Below are 16,025 nucleotides of genomic sequence, written 5' to 3' on the forward strand. Positions count from 1 at the left end.
TATTTACCCAGCAGAAATAAAAGAGATCATTAGCAGATACTATGAACAACTGTATGCCAACAAACTAGATAACATTGATGAAATGGAAAAATTTCTGGAAACACATGAACAAACCACACTGACCCTAGGAGAGTTAGAAGACCCCAACAAATCAATCATAAGTAAAGAAATTGAAACAGTCATCAAAAACCTCCCCAAAATGAAAAGTTCAGGACCAGATGGTTTCACAGGTGAATTCTGCCAGTCATTTAAAGAAGATCTAACCCCAGAAAATGCCAAAGTAGATATAACTCTAGGTACTGGTTCTCCTGAAGGCTATGGAGATCCACAGGGTATATGGTCATGGCATATGGATTTTGAGTTCTTTGCCATGTCAGAGGGCCCTACCTTGGAATTATTTGTGCTCCTGAGTGTGATGAAGCTGGACTCAGATGTGGCCTTTCCACACATGCCTCTTCTGTCACTTTTACTGAACGTGTGGTTGATGCTAGGGATGGTGCATACTCAGGGGACTTGAATCTCCCCATGTGCCAGCTGGGCCCTGAGTCTCAGCAGAGTTGCAACTCCTACTCTCTGGTCTGTTGGACTTACCCAGGTCAGCTAACAGGGAGGTGAAGATGGTCAACCTCCACACCAGGGAATCAAGAGTGACTACAACTGCAAGCAGGGGAATTGCATCCATCATCCATGTGGAATCTAAGCCCCCTCTTGACCTAGAGTTGGAGTGGACATCACCATCTCAGGTTCCACAGAATGGGGGAATAGAATATGGATTAGAGTGGACTTACTGATATACTACTATAAAACTATTGTGACTAGTAGTAGAAGAAATTGTAGCATTGAGGTGGAGAAAGTGGCCACAGTAGTTGCTGAGGGCAGGAAGAGGGAAGAAGAGATGTGATGTGGTGGTATTTTTGGGACTTTGAGTTGTTTTAAATGATATTGCAGGGTCAGATGCTGGACTTTATATATTCTGCCATAATCCACTGAAGGTACTGGGGGAGAGTGTGAACTACAGGGTAAACTATTATCCGTGTGGTACAGCATTGCTCCAAAATGTGTTCACTGAGTGTGATGAGTGTGCCACAATGATGGGGGAGGTTGTTGGTATGGGAAGAGTGGGGTGGGGAGTATATGGGAACCTCTTATATTTTTTAATGTAACTAAATGATGTATATATCTTCAAAAAAAGATGATTTACAAAAATGATGGGGTGGGAGGGTGGGGATTGGGTTATATGGGAACCTCTTATGGTTTTTTTTTTGTTTTTTTTTTTAATTTAACGTTCTTTGTGATCTATTAACTTTAATTTTAAAAGTGTGAAAAAAATAAAATAAAATAAGGAAGACCTAATACTAATCTTGCCCAAACTCTTCCAAAAAATTGAACAGGAAGGAATGCTACCAAACTCATTGTATGAAGCTAACAGTACCCTAATACCAAAGCCAAATAATGATAGTATGAAAAAATAAAATTACAGACCAATTTCTTTAATGACTATTGATAAAAAATCCTCAACAAAATACTTGCCACTCGAATCTAAAAACACATAAAAATTATACATCATGATAAAATGGGCTTTATACTAGGTATGCAAGGGTAGTTCAACATAAGAAAATCAATCAGTGTAATGCACCATATTGATAAGAAGAAAAATCACATGATCATTTCAATTGATGCAGAAAAGACACTTGACAAAATACAACATCCTTGATCAAAAACACTCCAAAAGATAGGAATTAAAGGAAACTTTCTTAACATGATAAAGTGCATTTATAAAAAAACCCACAGATAACATTGTTTTTAATGGTGAAAGACAATGCATTTCCATTGACATTGGGAGCAAGATAAGGATGCACACTCTCCCCACTGTTATTCAATACCATGCTAGAAGTTCTAGCTAGAGTAGTTAAGAAAGGAAGAAGTAAGACCTCTGTTATTTGCTGATGATATGATCCTATACTTAGAAAATCATGAAAAATACACAACAAAATTATTAGAACATATAGACAGTTTCAGCAAAGTGGCAGGATACAAGATTAATACACAAAAACCAATAGCATTTCTATACAGTATTAATGTACAATCTGAGGAGGAAGTCAGAAAAATGATTCCCATTTACAGCAGGACTAAAATAATATTTTAAAATAATATTCCAATATTTAGGAATAAATTTAACAAGCACATAAAGGACCTGTATTCAGAAAACTAACATTTCTAAAGGAAACCAATGATGAACTAAATAAAGGAAAGAATATTCTGTGTTCATGAGTTGGAAGACAATGTCAGTTTTACACAAACTGATCTACAATTTTAGTACAATCCCAGTAAAAATTCCAATATCCTTCTTTGTAGAACTGGAAAAGTCAATTATCAAAATTATCTGGATGGGTGAATTATCTGGATGGCTCCTGGATAGCCAAAAATATCTTTAGAAAGAATGAAGCTGGAGGACTCTTATTTCCAGACTTTAAAGTACATTATCTAGCTATAGTGGCAAAAACAGCATGGTACTGGCATAAAGACAGACAGATTGGCCATTAAAATTAAATCAAGAATTCAGAAATAGACCCTCATATCTATGGTCAAGTGATATTTGACAAGGCTGTCAAACCCACTCTGGTGGTCAGAGCAATCTATTCAACAAATGTTGCTGGGAAAACTGGATATTCATTTCTAAAAGAAAGATAGAGGGCCCTTAGCTCACACCTTACACAAAGATTAATTCAAAATGGATCAAGGGCCTAAATATAAAAATGAGAACCACAAAACTCTTAGAAGAAAAGGTAGGGAAACATCTTCAAGACCTTGTGCTTGGTGGTTCTTTTTTGGACCTTACACCCAAAGCATCAGCAACAAAAGAAAAAATAGATAAATGGGACTGCCTCAAAATTAAATACTTTTGTCTTCAAAAGACTTTGTCAAGAAAGTAAAAAGGCAGCCTATTCAATGAGAAAAAGTCTTCAAAAACCAAATATCTGATAAGGGATTGATCTCCATGTTATATAAAGAGTTCATACAACTTAACGACAAAATGGCAAGCAACCCCATTGAAAAATGGGCTAAAGAATTGAACAGACATTTTTCCAAAGTGGAAATACAAATGGCCAAAAGACACATGAAAAGATATTCAACATCACAGCTATTAGGGAAATACAGATCAAAACTACTATGAGTTATCATCTCACATCACACAGAATGACCATTATTCAAAGAACAGAAAACTTCAAGTGCTGGAGAGGATGTAGAGAAACAGGAACATTTGGAAGATGATCTGGAGGTTCCTCAGGAAACTTAATATAGAACTGCCATAATTTCTGACAATCCCACTACTTGGAATATATGCAGAAGAACTGAAAGCAAGTTTGTGAACAGATATTTGCACACCATGTTCATAGAGGCATTATTCACAATTGCTAAAAGGTGGAAACAACCTAAGTGTTTGCCGACCGATGAATGGATAAACAAGATGTGGTATATTCCCATGATGGAATATCATTCAGCTGAAGGAAGAAATCAATTGGAGAAGTACGTAGCAACATGGAAGAACCTCGAGGTTATTATGTTGAGTGAAATAAGCCAGACACAAAAGGACGAATGTTGTCTGGTCTCACTCATATAAACTAGACACAATGAGTAGACTTCATGAAGTTGGACTATGAAGTGTAGGTTGGTGGGAGACAGCATGTGGGATGAGAAAGGGGGAAAGATGCTGGATGTAGGAAGAGTATTTAATAAGGTCAAATGTAAATATGTGGTAATGGTTGGACTTGATGGTAACATATAATGAATGTGAAAAGCACTGTTGCTTTATGATTGTGGTGAAATGACTAGTCTAGGAAGATTAATGTTAGTTGGAGGACAGCTGGAGGATAATATTGGAAATGTATAACAATTATTTTGCAAATAGATAAGGAGGTAATATAAATACAGGAATGTTTTCTACTACAGGTGTTAAGAATGTGGGGATACATGGGAAAAATATAACTAATGTAATTTATGGACTATAGTTAACATGGAAATATTTTTGTAGCCAAAGCAAAGTTGGTACTATATTAATTCTAAAGGTAAAAGAAAGAATATGGGGTTTGGTTTTGTGAGATATGAATAGGATTAAGCCTTTTTTTCGTTAGTGAGGAGATCTTTACGCTGTCATTCCACTGATCTGTGCTCATCTGTGGCTCTCTCCAAGCACACCTCCCCCACAGGGCCCTGTCCTGTAGGTCCTGGAGACAACACCCCCCACGCTTTACTCTCTTCCCTTGGCTTAGGGAAACCACCCAGCGAGAGGCCAGCAGGACAAGGGGGTTCCAAATGTATCTGAAGAGCAAAGGAAGGCATCCAGCGGCCACGTGCAGGCATCTGGCTGGCTGCTCCGGCCTCCCTCAGCCCTGACTCGGGGCCCCCGCCCCAGGCCGCTGCCTGCCTCGCCTGGAGGACGTCGCTCCTGCCAATTCCTCTCCCCTCCTGCACGGTGTGTCTCCCCTTCTATGGGGCTTCCCCTATTGGCATACAAACCTGCCTTAACATTACTTATATTGAAAAAGTCCAAGCCCTCCCTGGACCTCACAGCCCCTCTCTGCTGAGCTCCTGGGAGCCCTGCCCCCCCGCCTGACCTCCCTCCCACCTCCACCACTAACTGGCTCCAGCCAGGCTCCTGCTGCTGTGCTCTTGTCGGGGTCACCCATGGCCAAAGCCAATGGCCGTCTTGCTCTCTAGGAAGCAGCTGGCACAATGGGGAGCCCTTTCTCCTCAAGCCTCCCTCTCCCCACTCCTTCCTGGTTCTCCCACCGCACTCCCATCTCCTCACTCTCGGCCTGGCTCGTCCTTCTGGGCCCCACCTCTCCAAAGTGGGGGCTCTAGGTTTCATCCTTTGTCCTGTTTAAAAGACACTGCTTTCTCCCAGCTGACCTCATGGCTCTATTTATTTTTCTGAAATTAGCTGTTTTATTTTCTATATATAAAAATATATATTCTTTATATAAAATATGAACTTTTGTACCCAGGTCAGGGACTAACAGGCATAGGTTCTCAATAATTACCTGCTAAATAGTGAACTTGTTCTTGTGGAGATCCAGCTCTTGAGAATCCAGATCCAGTTTGTGGGTGAAGTTTCTCTTGCTCCAGCTCATTTTCCATCCCAGGCTAGCAGCTGGGTTCACTTTCAGAAAGAGGAATCAATATGGTCAAAATCACGCTGCCCCGCTGTAGATGGCTCCCTCATTGGTTTGCTCATTGTTCTTTTTGCTTGTTCTTTGTGCCTTGTTTTTGTTCATTGTCTGCTGCTTGTTTTTGCTTATTGCCTCCTTGTTTTTTGTTTTTTTTTGTTTTTGTTTATTTTGCTCTTTGTCTGCTTTTTTTTAGGAGGCACAGGGAACCAGACCTACGACCTCCTTTATGCTAAGCAGGTCCTCAACTGCTTGAGCTACATCCATTCCCTGCTTGTTGGTTTTGCTCATTGTTTGCTTGTTGTTTCTTCTCTTTGTCTGCTCATTGTTTTTGATCAATTTTCTGCTTGTTGTTTTTGCTTGCTGTCTGCTCTTTGTTTGTCTTCTGCAGAGGGCATTGGGAACCGAACCCAGGACCTACTATGTGAGAGGTGGTCACTCAACTGTTTGAGCCACATCTGCTTCCTCAATTCATTTTTTATATGTTCGTATCTATAGATTCCAACTTGGTCTTTGGCAAGTAAAGGTCTGGCAGTTGGATCTTCTGTCGTAATTCTCTTTTATTGCTGTTCCCTCCTCTTTCCACCTGATACAAGATTAAGTACGGAAAGGCTAGTCTTTAGGCCTGGGGAGTGGAACAACTGGCAAGGTGGGCTCCAGATGACATCTGAGCTTTAGTTTGGATTGCTCTGCTTGGCCTCTTTGAGATGCTCCCTGTTGGCTGACCAGTCACATTCCCATTTGCCTTCTGAGATGTGTCCCTTGTCTTGTATCACAAACACAGTGTGGTGACTGACAGGGATGGAGAGCTGTGCTGAGGAACTTGTTCCCAACTCACATGACCAGCTCCAGCCGAAAGTTTCCTCTCCTCCTAGGGTCCCTCTGCTGCAGGGTGTGGCTGGAGCCTGAGTTTGAGATTGCTTCTCTGATATGCCTCTGCTACCGGGGTAGGATCTGGGGCTGTGACTGGCAACCAGAACACTCCCCTTTGCTGCCGGAGGATTCCTCCTGCGTGGCTCCGCTGAGGGCTTCTCAGCCTCAGCACCACTGACCTTGGAGACTGGGTAGTCTTGGTTGGGGGCTGTCCTGCGTGGCGCAGGATGTTGAGCAGCTTCCCTGGGCTCTACTCTCTAGATGCCAGTTGTGTACCTCCCACCTCCCGCCAGCTGTGACAGTCAAAATGCTCCACACTTGCCCATGGGTCACACGGCTCGGAAGTGGGTGGGTGGAGTCGGGACTGAAAACAGGCAGCTGGGCTCTGGACCATTGGCTCTTCTCTGCTGTAACGGGAACCCCGGCCGGGCCTCGGGTGGGTTTCTAGCACCAGGTTTCCTCCAGTCTTCAGCTGCCGTTTCTCAGGGGTTGTCACAAGCCAGGCACTGATATTCTGTGCGTTCAGCTCTTTTTCCCATAGCATCGCTGAGGTGGATACGATTATTATCCCCCTTGAAAATGAGCAGTGGAAGAGAGGAGGAGTGGCGCTGTCAGCTAAAGGTTGCAAGGGGAGGCAGCAGTGCCCAGGTTCACCTGGGTCTCTGCTCCTCCGCTGGACACCAGGTCCTGAACACTCACCACCGGCCATCCCTGCCTGCCACCACATGAGCGAGGCTGCCCTGGCATGGCAGGAGCCTCCCAGGATTGCTGGAGCACCCACAAGGTCAACCAGGAGGACCAGCCCCAGGCGTCACCCAATCCAGAGGTGGGAGACATGGTCAGCAGCGCAAGCTCAAAGCTTCTCACGGGAGGGTCGAAGAGGACAAGGGGCTCACCTGTGCCTCCCCCCATGGGCTGACCCGGTGATGCTGCTCACCTTGGCCTATCTGTGACAAGCTGGGCGAGCTGGCAGTCCATCCAGGTCTTCTGGGGGTCTCACCTATCTCCAAGGCTCTGCCACCTCTCGGAATCTCTCCTTGGAGTCAGTTCTCTTGTTTCCTTCTTTCTCCCCATCAAGCCTGCTCGGTCAAGTGGCTGCAGTCAGTAAGTCAGTCAACAAACATGCACCGGGAGGAAGAGGAATGTGGCACAGTTGGCGCCTGCCTTGAGGCAGTCCAGCATGCACCGCGTTACAGTGCACAGCAGAGGTGCCAGGAGAGAGGAACAGGCGGCCCTGCAGGAGCTGAGACCAGCAGCTAAACCCGCGGAGCTCTGGGCATCCTGGAGATCACTCCGGGAGGAGTGTAAAGAGGTGAGGGAGGCCAGCAGAGAGCAGGGGACAGGGAAGGGTGTGGAGCAGATGGAGCAGCAGGCACAAGTCCCCGGGGCTTAAGAGAATCTGACTCGGGAAATTAAGAGCAATTTGGTCAACCCAAGGGATCATGTTTGGAGCGGAGGTGGGGCCAAGGACCAAGTCAGGAGCTGGACCTTATCCTGGAACCACTGGAGGCCAATGGAATATTTGCAACATTCGAGTTTTAAAATATCCACCCGGTACTCCTGGGTGTGAATTAAAGTTCACTGTCTTCTCTCCTGGAGTCTTGGCATTCTGGTGTTATGCCTCAGGGCATAACTCCTTCACCTGGGGACACCGAGGCACTGCCTGACCTTGCTGGTGACTTGCTTTCCAGTTGTTGCAGATGCAGTTTCTGGGGCGGCAGGAAACCAGGGGCATCTGGCTCGGTCGCACGCAATTGGCTACTCCAATTGCAACCCCTCAATTCCTTTGTCTGGGGCTTTCTCCAATCGCTGCAGCCTACTTTGCCCCCAAGAACTGCGGAAACTTGGTGCCAGCTCCGGACTTTTTGCAAAGTGCAAAAAACAAACTCCTGCAGGTGAAGTGGGTGCATCAAATTTCTGCCCAGTGCCGTCAAACAGGATCCTGAGTGATAAGAAAGTTGTCTCCTGCCTTTGTTCTCACCACTGCATCCTTTATTCTCATCATTCTCACTTGAAAACAGCGATTGCTAAAGAAATATTTGTTGAATAAATGCTTTTAATTTCACACCAACCCCCCGCATTAGAGGTGGAACTGGAAGCCCAGAGACATTAAATTATTTGTTCATGATCACACAGCCTGTCTAATTTAAAATCCTGGCTTTTTTTCATTTCTCTGTTTTTTTTTAAGATGAGGAAAACTCCACAGAAAATTATTGACCATCTTAAAGTGTACAATTCATTGGCTTTTGCACATTCACGATGTTGTGCAATCACCACTTCTATCTAGTTGCAAAACATTTCTATCGCTCTGAAGCAAACCCAGAACCCATCAGGCAGTGGCTCCCCACCTCCCCTTTCCCCCAGCCCCTGCTTGCAGCCACTGATGGGCATTCTGACTCTCTGCATTTGTGTCTTCTGGATGTGTCATACACATGGAGTCATACAACATGAGGCCTTCTGTAACTGGCTTCTTTCATTTCGCATAGTGTCTCCCACATTCATCCTTGGTGTAGCAGCGAGTTCCTCACTCCTTTTTATGGCTGAATAATATTCCATTGTATGGTAGACCACAATTTTTTAATCTGTTTATTCACTGATGGGCATTTGGGCTTCTCCACCATCTGGCAATTGTGAATAGTGCTGCTACAAACACTCCTGAACAGTATTTGTTTGAGTCCCAGGGATGGGTTCTTTTCTTAATGCTATACTCCTCCTTATCCTTAGATGATGGAGAGCAAAGATGAGACGTTAAGGAAGGGAACAGAAAGAAAAGAACACTTAGAGATTGGCTTACTGTTCCAATGATTGGTGATTAATAACAGATATGTAAATCAATAGTGTTTATGAATACCTGCACTTTACACTCTTTAATCTCATTTACCATTCCAGTCTTGAAGCAGGCATCATCACCTCCATTTTATAGATGAGTAAACCGAGGCCCAGAGGGTTAAATAATTTGCCCAGGTCACCCAGCCAGTGCCCTCAGCCAGCATGGCACCAGGCTTTCCCAACCCCAAGCTGCCTTTCCTACCATCTCACTCGTGAAACCGGCAGTGAAGGAGAGAGAACAGCTGAGAGGTACACCGCCTCTAAAAATACCTCCCCAGCTCCTCCCTAAAAGTAAGCAGACCTCTCCCTCGGTGAAGCAGTCACGCAGCCTCGATGGCGGGACAACCCTGGCTGGACCCGCATGCCCAGGGAGAAGGAAGAGCGGTCACGCTCCATCTTTCTGGATGTGTGCTAACTGTTGCTCAGAATCACTCCTGCCTGGACACAGCTGGCCCACCCACTTCTCCCATCCTAGCCTGGAGCACAAGCTTCCCCTGACCCAACGGACCGGACGTGACCCAGGTCACGAGTGGAGCAGGTGCTGAGGCTGCCGCTTACCTGGTGCGGGCTGCCCCGGGCCCAGGTCTTCCGTGCTCCCTCGAGAGAGTGCCTGCAGGCACTGGCCACGCTCCTCCCACAGCACCCGGAGCACGTCACACAGCCGCGGGAGGGCTCTGGCCTGCAGATGAGAAATAAAGAGTGCTCATCACTGCCAGGATCTCAAGTCTACCTTGTGAAAGGCTTGTCTTCACTCAGGCAAGTTCTATGAAACCTGCACTGGACCCTGCTCCTATCTAACAAAAGACATCGACATCCACCTAAGCAAAAAGCAGCCGCAGGAAGGAGTTGGACAGGCGGCTGGAGGAAGGACAGCCAGTGGTCCTGGCTCTCTAGCTCCTCCTAGGGTGGATTCCATCACGTGGCCCCATTATGCATTTGTGTCAAGCTTCGATAAATACATTGGATGAATGAACTTTGAAGATGAATGAACTGGGCACTCCCCCTTTTTTAAACACACTATGTAATTGTAATATCACATGGTCCTTTCACATACATTAACTATTCAGTTCTCTCAATAATTTTATGAAAAGTGACAGGAAAGCAAACTGAGGCCCTCGGTGGATAGGGTCATATACCCAGGGCTCCTGATTTCAGGCACCAGCTTCCCAAAAATTGAGGTTTTATGCCACCCTTGTCAATGCTACACTAATGTTTAATAGATGGAAATTCCCAACAAGATGGAGCAGGGGGAGAAGTCTCCAGGGACAAGGCCAGATTCCAAAAGTGGCCCAAAAAAACAGAAGCTCTGGGCCAGAAAAGAAAAACTAAGCTAGCACTATATTCAGATGATTCCAAAGGCAAACAAAAAACCTTGCATAGCTCCAATTTTAGATCTTCTGTCTCTTAGCACCCTTCACTCATGCAGTCAAAAAGCTTCTATCAGCTGCAGCAGCTGCTTTTCTCCCTCCACTTCCAGATTCTGACCAGTCAGGTTTGTGGTCCCCACAAAATGCCAGATCACCTCCCCGGTCCAGAGTCCATCACCAGCAGTGACAAGAACTGGCCATGACCACATTATGTCATTCTTTCCCCAGCCCTCACCCCCGAGCTTCCATTTCATTCCCACCACAGTAGAGCAAATGACTTAATCACATTGTTGGTTTTTCAGACTCTCCCATGAAACAAGCATTTCCCTTAGAATATTTTGTTAATTGTTAAGAGCTGGCATTGGCCCACATCCCTACACATGCATGTCTTCCTCCTTGTGGGGTTCTGATCTGTCACTCTCTGGCCTCTTAGTGGAGTAGAAACATCTACCTCCAGGTCAGCAGGCACTGAGAATCTCAAGTAGGCAAACATGCTGTGCAGTGCCCCTTTGAAACTAATGTTACTCTTGAAAGTGAGAGATTGCTGGAGGTAGTGTGAACAGGTACAAGCATTTAAGATCTGTAATAATATGTAGTAAGATTCCTAAATGTTCATACGCTTTGGCCAACCAACTCTACTGGGACTTCTAAACAGGGGGAAAGCTCTATGTAGAAAGAAAAGGAGACAACAAAAACACTGAGTATTACAAATAAAACAAATATAGAATTACACCAAAAGGTGGAGAAAAGAAGGCAATTGTCTGGGGACCTCAGGACCCGAGAAACAATGTGGCGGTGAGTTCCCTGGGTTCCTTTTTGCCTTGTATAGCTCAGGCTTGGAACTGAAGAAGTCAGCAATCCAGAAACAGCCATGGACTAAGACAAAGCTTGTTCTCTCCAGACAAAGAACCAGGAAGGGCAGCCTAGCAAGACAGAAAACGTTTAGATAATACGTGCTCTGCTCCAGCCAAAGAACACAGAAGCAACCATGGCCCCTCCCTTTCCCCATGCCCACAAAGGGTGAGGGGAGAACCTGGACTTCCACACTTTCCAGGCACCCAGACCCCTGCCAGTGTAGTGTCAGGAAAGGCCAAGTAGGCAGCCAGAACTTTCATTCCTGCCATGTGGTAACGAGGCTCCTCCCAACCATGATGTCAGTTGAGATTCTGTGGGGAGCTACACTTGCACCTCTGCCCAACAAGTGTCAAATATGCAGAGCAGGGAAGGTGGTTTCTAGTTCCAGCTGACACTAAAATGGCAGCACCCCCTACTTCCCCTGAACAGAAAGCACCAACTAAAAGAGAAGGTTTAAGTAAGATACAGACTCCTATAGCATAACACGAAAATGCCCAATTTCCAATCAAAGATCAATCTGATCTGATCAAATTGAATGAAAAAAGACAATAGATGGCAGCATTGAAATGACATGTTAGAATGACCTGACAAAGATTTTAAAGCAGTCATTGTAAGAATGCTTCAATGAGCACTTTTGAACATGCTTGAAGCATTTCTAACAATGTAAAGTTCAGGCAAAAAAAAAAAAAAAACCTCAGCAAAGAAGTAGAAGATACCAAGAAGAATCAAATGAAATATTTAGAACTGAAAACCCCAATAACTGAATTGGAAAATTCAGGGGATGGGCTCAGAATGGTTGTGCGGTGGTGGGGGGTGGTGGAGGAAAGAATCAATGAGCTGGAAGATAGAACAAAAGGAATTACTCCATTGAACCCTAATATAAACTTTGGACTATCATTAATAGTACAATTATAATAATATGCTTTCATCAAGTGTAACAAATGTACCACCCTAAGGCAAATTGTAATTAATGGGGGTATATATGGGAAATCTGTGTTTTCTGCCTAAGTTTTCAGTAAACCTACAAAAAGAGAAAATAAACTCAATCTGAACAGAGAAAAAGTAGATTGAAAAGGAAAAGACCAGCCCTCACAGACTGTGGGACTATTACAAAAGATCTAACATCAATTTCATCAGAGTCTCAGAAGAAGATGAGAAATGGGGCAGGGCTGAGGGCATACTCAAAGAAATAATAGCTGAAAACTTCTTACATTTGGAAAAACACACAACTTATGGGTTCATGAAGCTGAACAAGCCTGGAATATGATAAAGTAATTCATATTAAACACAACCATAATTAAATTTTTGAAATGAAAGACAAGGAAAAAATCTGGGAAGCAGTCAGAGAAAAATTACAACTCACCTGTAGAGGTAGACAATTACAATTACAACTCATTTCCCATCAGAAATCATGGAAACCAGAAGATAGTGGCACAATAATTTTAGGTGCTAAAATCAAATAATCTCAACCCAGAATCCCATAATCAGAAAAGTGTCCTCCAGAAATGAAGAGGAAATCAGGACATTCTCAGATAAGAAAAACTAAGAATTTGTCACCAGCAGACCTGCCCTAAAAGACTGTCTAAATTAAGTTCTCTGAAAAGAAATGAAGTGGTAAAAGAAGGAAGTTTGAAATACCAAGAAGAAAGAAAGAACAGAGTAAGATAAAATTTGAATAAATAGGCTTTTCTTCTACTGCTCAGTTTTCTAAAGTATGTTTATTGAAAAAATTATAATACTGTCTGATGTTGTTCTTAATGTAAGTAGATGAAATAGTTAAGACAATTACAAATGGGGGATGGTGAAGGGGCATAAAATTTTTTACTTCACTAGAATTGCTAAAATTTCTATATCAACAGACTACGAAGTTATATATATATAATGCAACACCTAGAACAACCACTAAAAATGCAATTCAAAGAGATACAGGAAGAAAAAAGGAATAAAGACCTATAGGTAAATCAAAATGGAATTCTAAGAAAGTAACCCATAGGACAGGTAGGAAAAACAAAACAGGGAAATGAAAAAACAGAATAGGAAACAAAAAATAAAATGACAGACTCAAGCCCTCACATATCAATCATATCAATTCATACATTAAACACAAATGGTCAAGATATGCCAATTAAAAGAAAGAGATGAGTATATTAGATTAAAAAATATTCTCCAAATACATAATGTCTAGAAGAAACTCACTTCAAATATAATGATATACACAGATTGAATGTTAAAAGGGTGGAAAAAAGATATATCATACAAACATAAGGGAAAGGAGGAGTGACTATATGATTATCAGATAAAGTAAATTTCAGGACAAAGACAATTACCAGAGACAGAGAGAGACATTATAGACTGATAAAAGTGTCAATCCATTGAAAAGACATAGCAATGCTAAATTTGTTTATACACCAAACATGAAAGCTTTGGAGTATGTGAAGTACTGAAAAGAAAAGTAGACTGATCTACAATTATACTACCACTCACCCAAAATGAAATAGATCATTAGAATAGCCCTAGAACTATTAAGGATTGTCTGTAATTTAAAAGCTGCCAAAAAGAGCTATCTCCAGGCCCAGATGCATTCACTAGAGAATTCTACCAAACATTTAAGAAGAATTAATGTCAACTCTACACAATCTCTTAAAAAAAGAAACAAAGAGGGGAAACACTTCTCAGTTCATTTTATGAAGCTAGTAGTATTGTGACACCAAAACCAGACCAAGACAGTACAAAACTAAGAAAACTATAGACCAATATTACTCATAAATACAGATGCAAAAATTCTGAACAGATATTAGCAACTAGAATTCAGCAATATATAAAAAATAATGATATACCAAGTGGGATTTTTCAAGGGATGCTAGGCTGGTTCAATATTTGAACATCAATTAATATTTGAACACCATATTAACAAGCTAAAAAGAAAAATCACATGATTATATTAAGTAATGAAGAAAAGGCTTTTGACAAAATTCAACATCCATTTATGAGAAAAATTCTCAGAAAAATAGGAATAGAAGGGAACTGTCTCAGCTTAAGAACATCTACAAAAAACCTACAGCTATCATTACATGTAATACTGAAAGATGAATACTTTTTCTGATGTTTGGGAACAAATCTAGGATGTCTGTGTTTATGACACTTTTTTGACATAGTGCTGGTGGAAGTTTGAGCCAGTGCAATAAGGCAAGAAAAAGAAATAAAAGGCATACTGATCAGAAAGGATGGGATAAAATTGACCCTATTTTCAGATGAGAGGATTATCATCCCACAAGAAGATTTCCTAGACCTCAGTGAGTTCAGAAAGGTCTCAAGATACCAGCTAAATATACAAATATGAGTTGTAAATCATATATACTAGCAATGAACAGGTGGATTTTGAATTAAAAATACCATACCAGTACAAGGTGGCAATAAAAGGGTGGTGGTATATGGGAAAAAATATACCTAATGTAAATAATGGGTGATAAATAGAAATATTTTAATTATCTTTCATCAATTATAACAAAGGTAACTATTGTCAAAAAAACAGTACAATTATTTAAAAAATGTTATCATCAATAGCAACAAATGTTTCACACCAATGCAAGGTGTTGGTTGTGGGGTGGTGTAAGTGAATCCTCCATTTTATGCATGAGTGTTCTGTGTACTCACAGCTTTTCTAATTAAAAATACCATACCATTTACAATTGCTCAAAAAATGAAATAGTTAGATGTGAATCTAAGGAGATGTGCAGGAATTATATGCTGAAACTACAAAATGCTGATGAAAGGAATCAAAGTGGATCTAAAATGGAGAAACGTATCATGTTCATGGACCAGAAGACTAAACATGAAAAAGATGACAATTATCCCCAAATAAATATATAGATTTAACACAATTCCAATCACAATCTAGCAAGTAGATAAAGATAATATCTACTTTTTAAAATCTTTGTAGATAAAGACAATACTAATCTAAAATTTATATGAAAGGCAAGGGCACCAGAATAATTAAAACAATTCTGAAAAAAAAAGAAAGTGGGAACAATTAGTCTACTTAATTTCAAGCCTTATTACATAGCTAGAGTACTCAGTACTGTGTGATATTGATGGAAAGATAGATACATAGATCAGTGGCACAGAATAAAGAGCCCAGAAGTAGACCTATGCAAGCATGCCCAACTAATTATTGACAGAAGTGCAAAAGCAGTTCATGAAGGAAAGATAGCTTTTTCAACTAATGATGACAGTGCAATTGACATTTAGGTAACAAAATGAACCTTGATCTCTCACTTTATACAAAAATTAAAGAGGGATCATACTCAGAAACAACAATACAGAGTATCACAGGTTGGGGTCAGAGTAGGGACTAGGGCATTAATGCTTAATGGGTATGGAGTTTCTGTTAGGGGTGATGGAAAAGTTTGATAATGGGTGGTGGTGATGGTAGCACAACACTGTGAATATGATTAGCACCACTGAATTAAATTTGAATGTGGTGTCAAAAGGGGAAATTTTAGGTTGCACACAATGCTCCCCTAAAAATTTAAAAAGCACATGTCTCTAAACACAAACAGTGAACCCTAATGAAAACTGAATTATAGTTAATAGTATAATTATAATAATATTTTTTATCAATTGCAAAAAAGGTACCACACTAATATAAAGTACTAATTATAGGAGAAAGTGTGTGTATGAGGAGTGGTATATGGGAACTCTGCATTTCTGTATGGTTTTTCGGTAAGTCTACATACTCTCTAGTTTAAAAAAAAATGTTTTAAGGGATTATAGCCTTAAATGCAAAATGTAAAACTACAAAAGTTTTAGGAAAACAACATCGGAGGGAATCTTTGATTTCTATGAGTAGGTCGAGTTCTTAGACTTGACACCAAAAGCATAAAAAATTGATAAACTCAACTTCAAAATAATTTAAAACTTTTGCTCTGTGAAA

The 16,025-nt window shown here is 41.7% G+C and overlaps 1 protein-coding gene across 2 annotated transcripts in view; it reads right to left on the minus strand.

Annotated features, from left to right (window-relative positions):
• The window catches only part of SCTR (secretin receptor), a 75,222-nt gene that overhangs the window by 42,236 nt on the left and 16,961 nt on the right, over positions 1-16,025 (minus strand). For both annotated transcript variants that reach the window (XM_058301116.2, XM_058301115.2), the window contains exon 2: positions 9,429-9,549. In XM_058301116.2, the coding sequence (XP_058157099.1) occupies positions 9,429-9,549 (121 nt within the window). The remainder of the gene's footprint in view (positions 1-9,428; positions 9,550-16,025) is intronic.

This window comes from Dasypus novemcinctus, chromosome 7, assembly GCF_030445035.2.
Source record: "Dasypus novemcinctus isolate mDasNov1 chromosome 7, mDasNov1.1.hap2, whole genome shotgun sequence".
Taxonomy (NCBI): domain Eukaryota; kingdom Metazoa; phylum Chordata; class Mammalia; order Cingulata; family Dasypodidae; genus Dasypus; species Dasypus novemcinctus.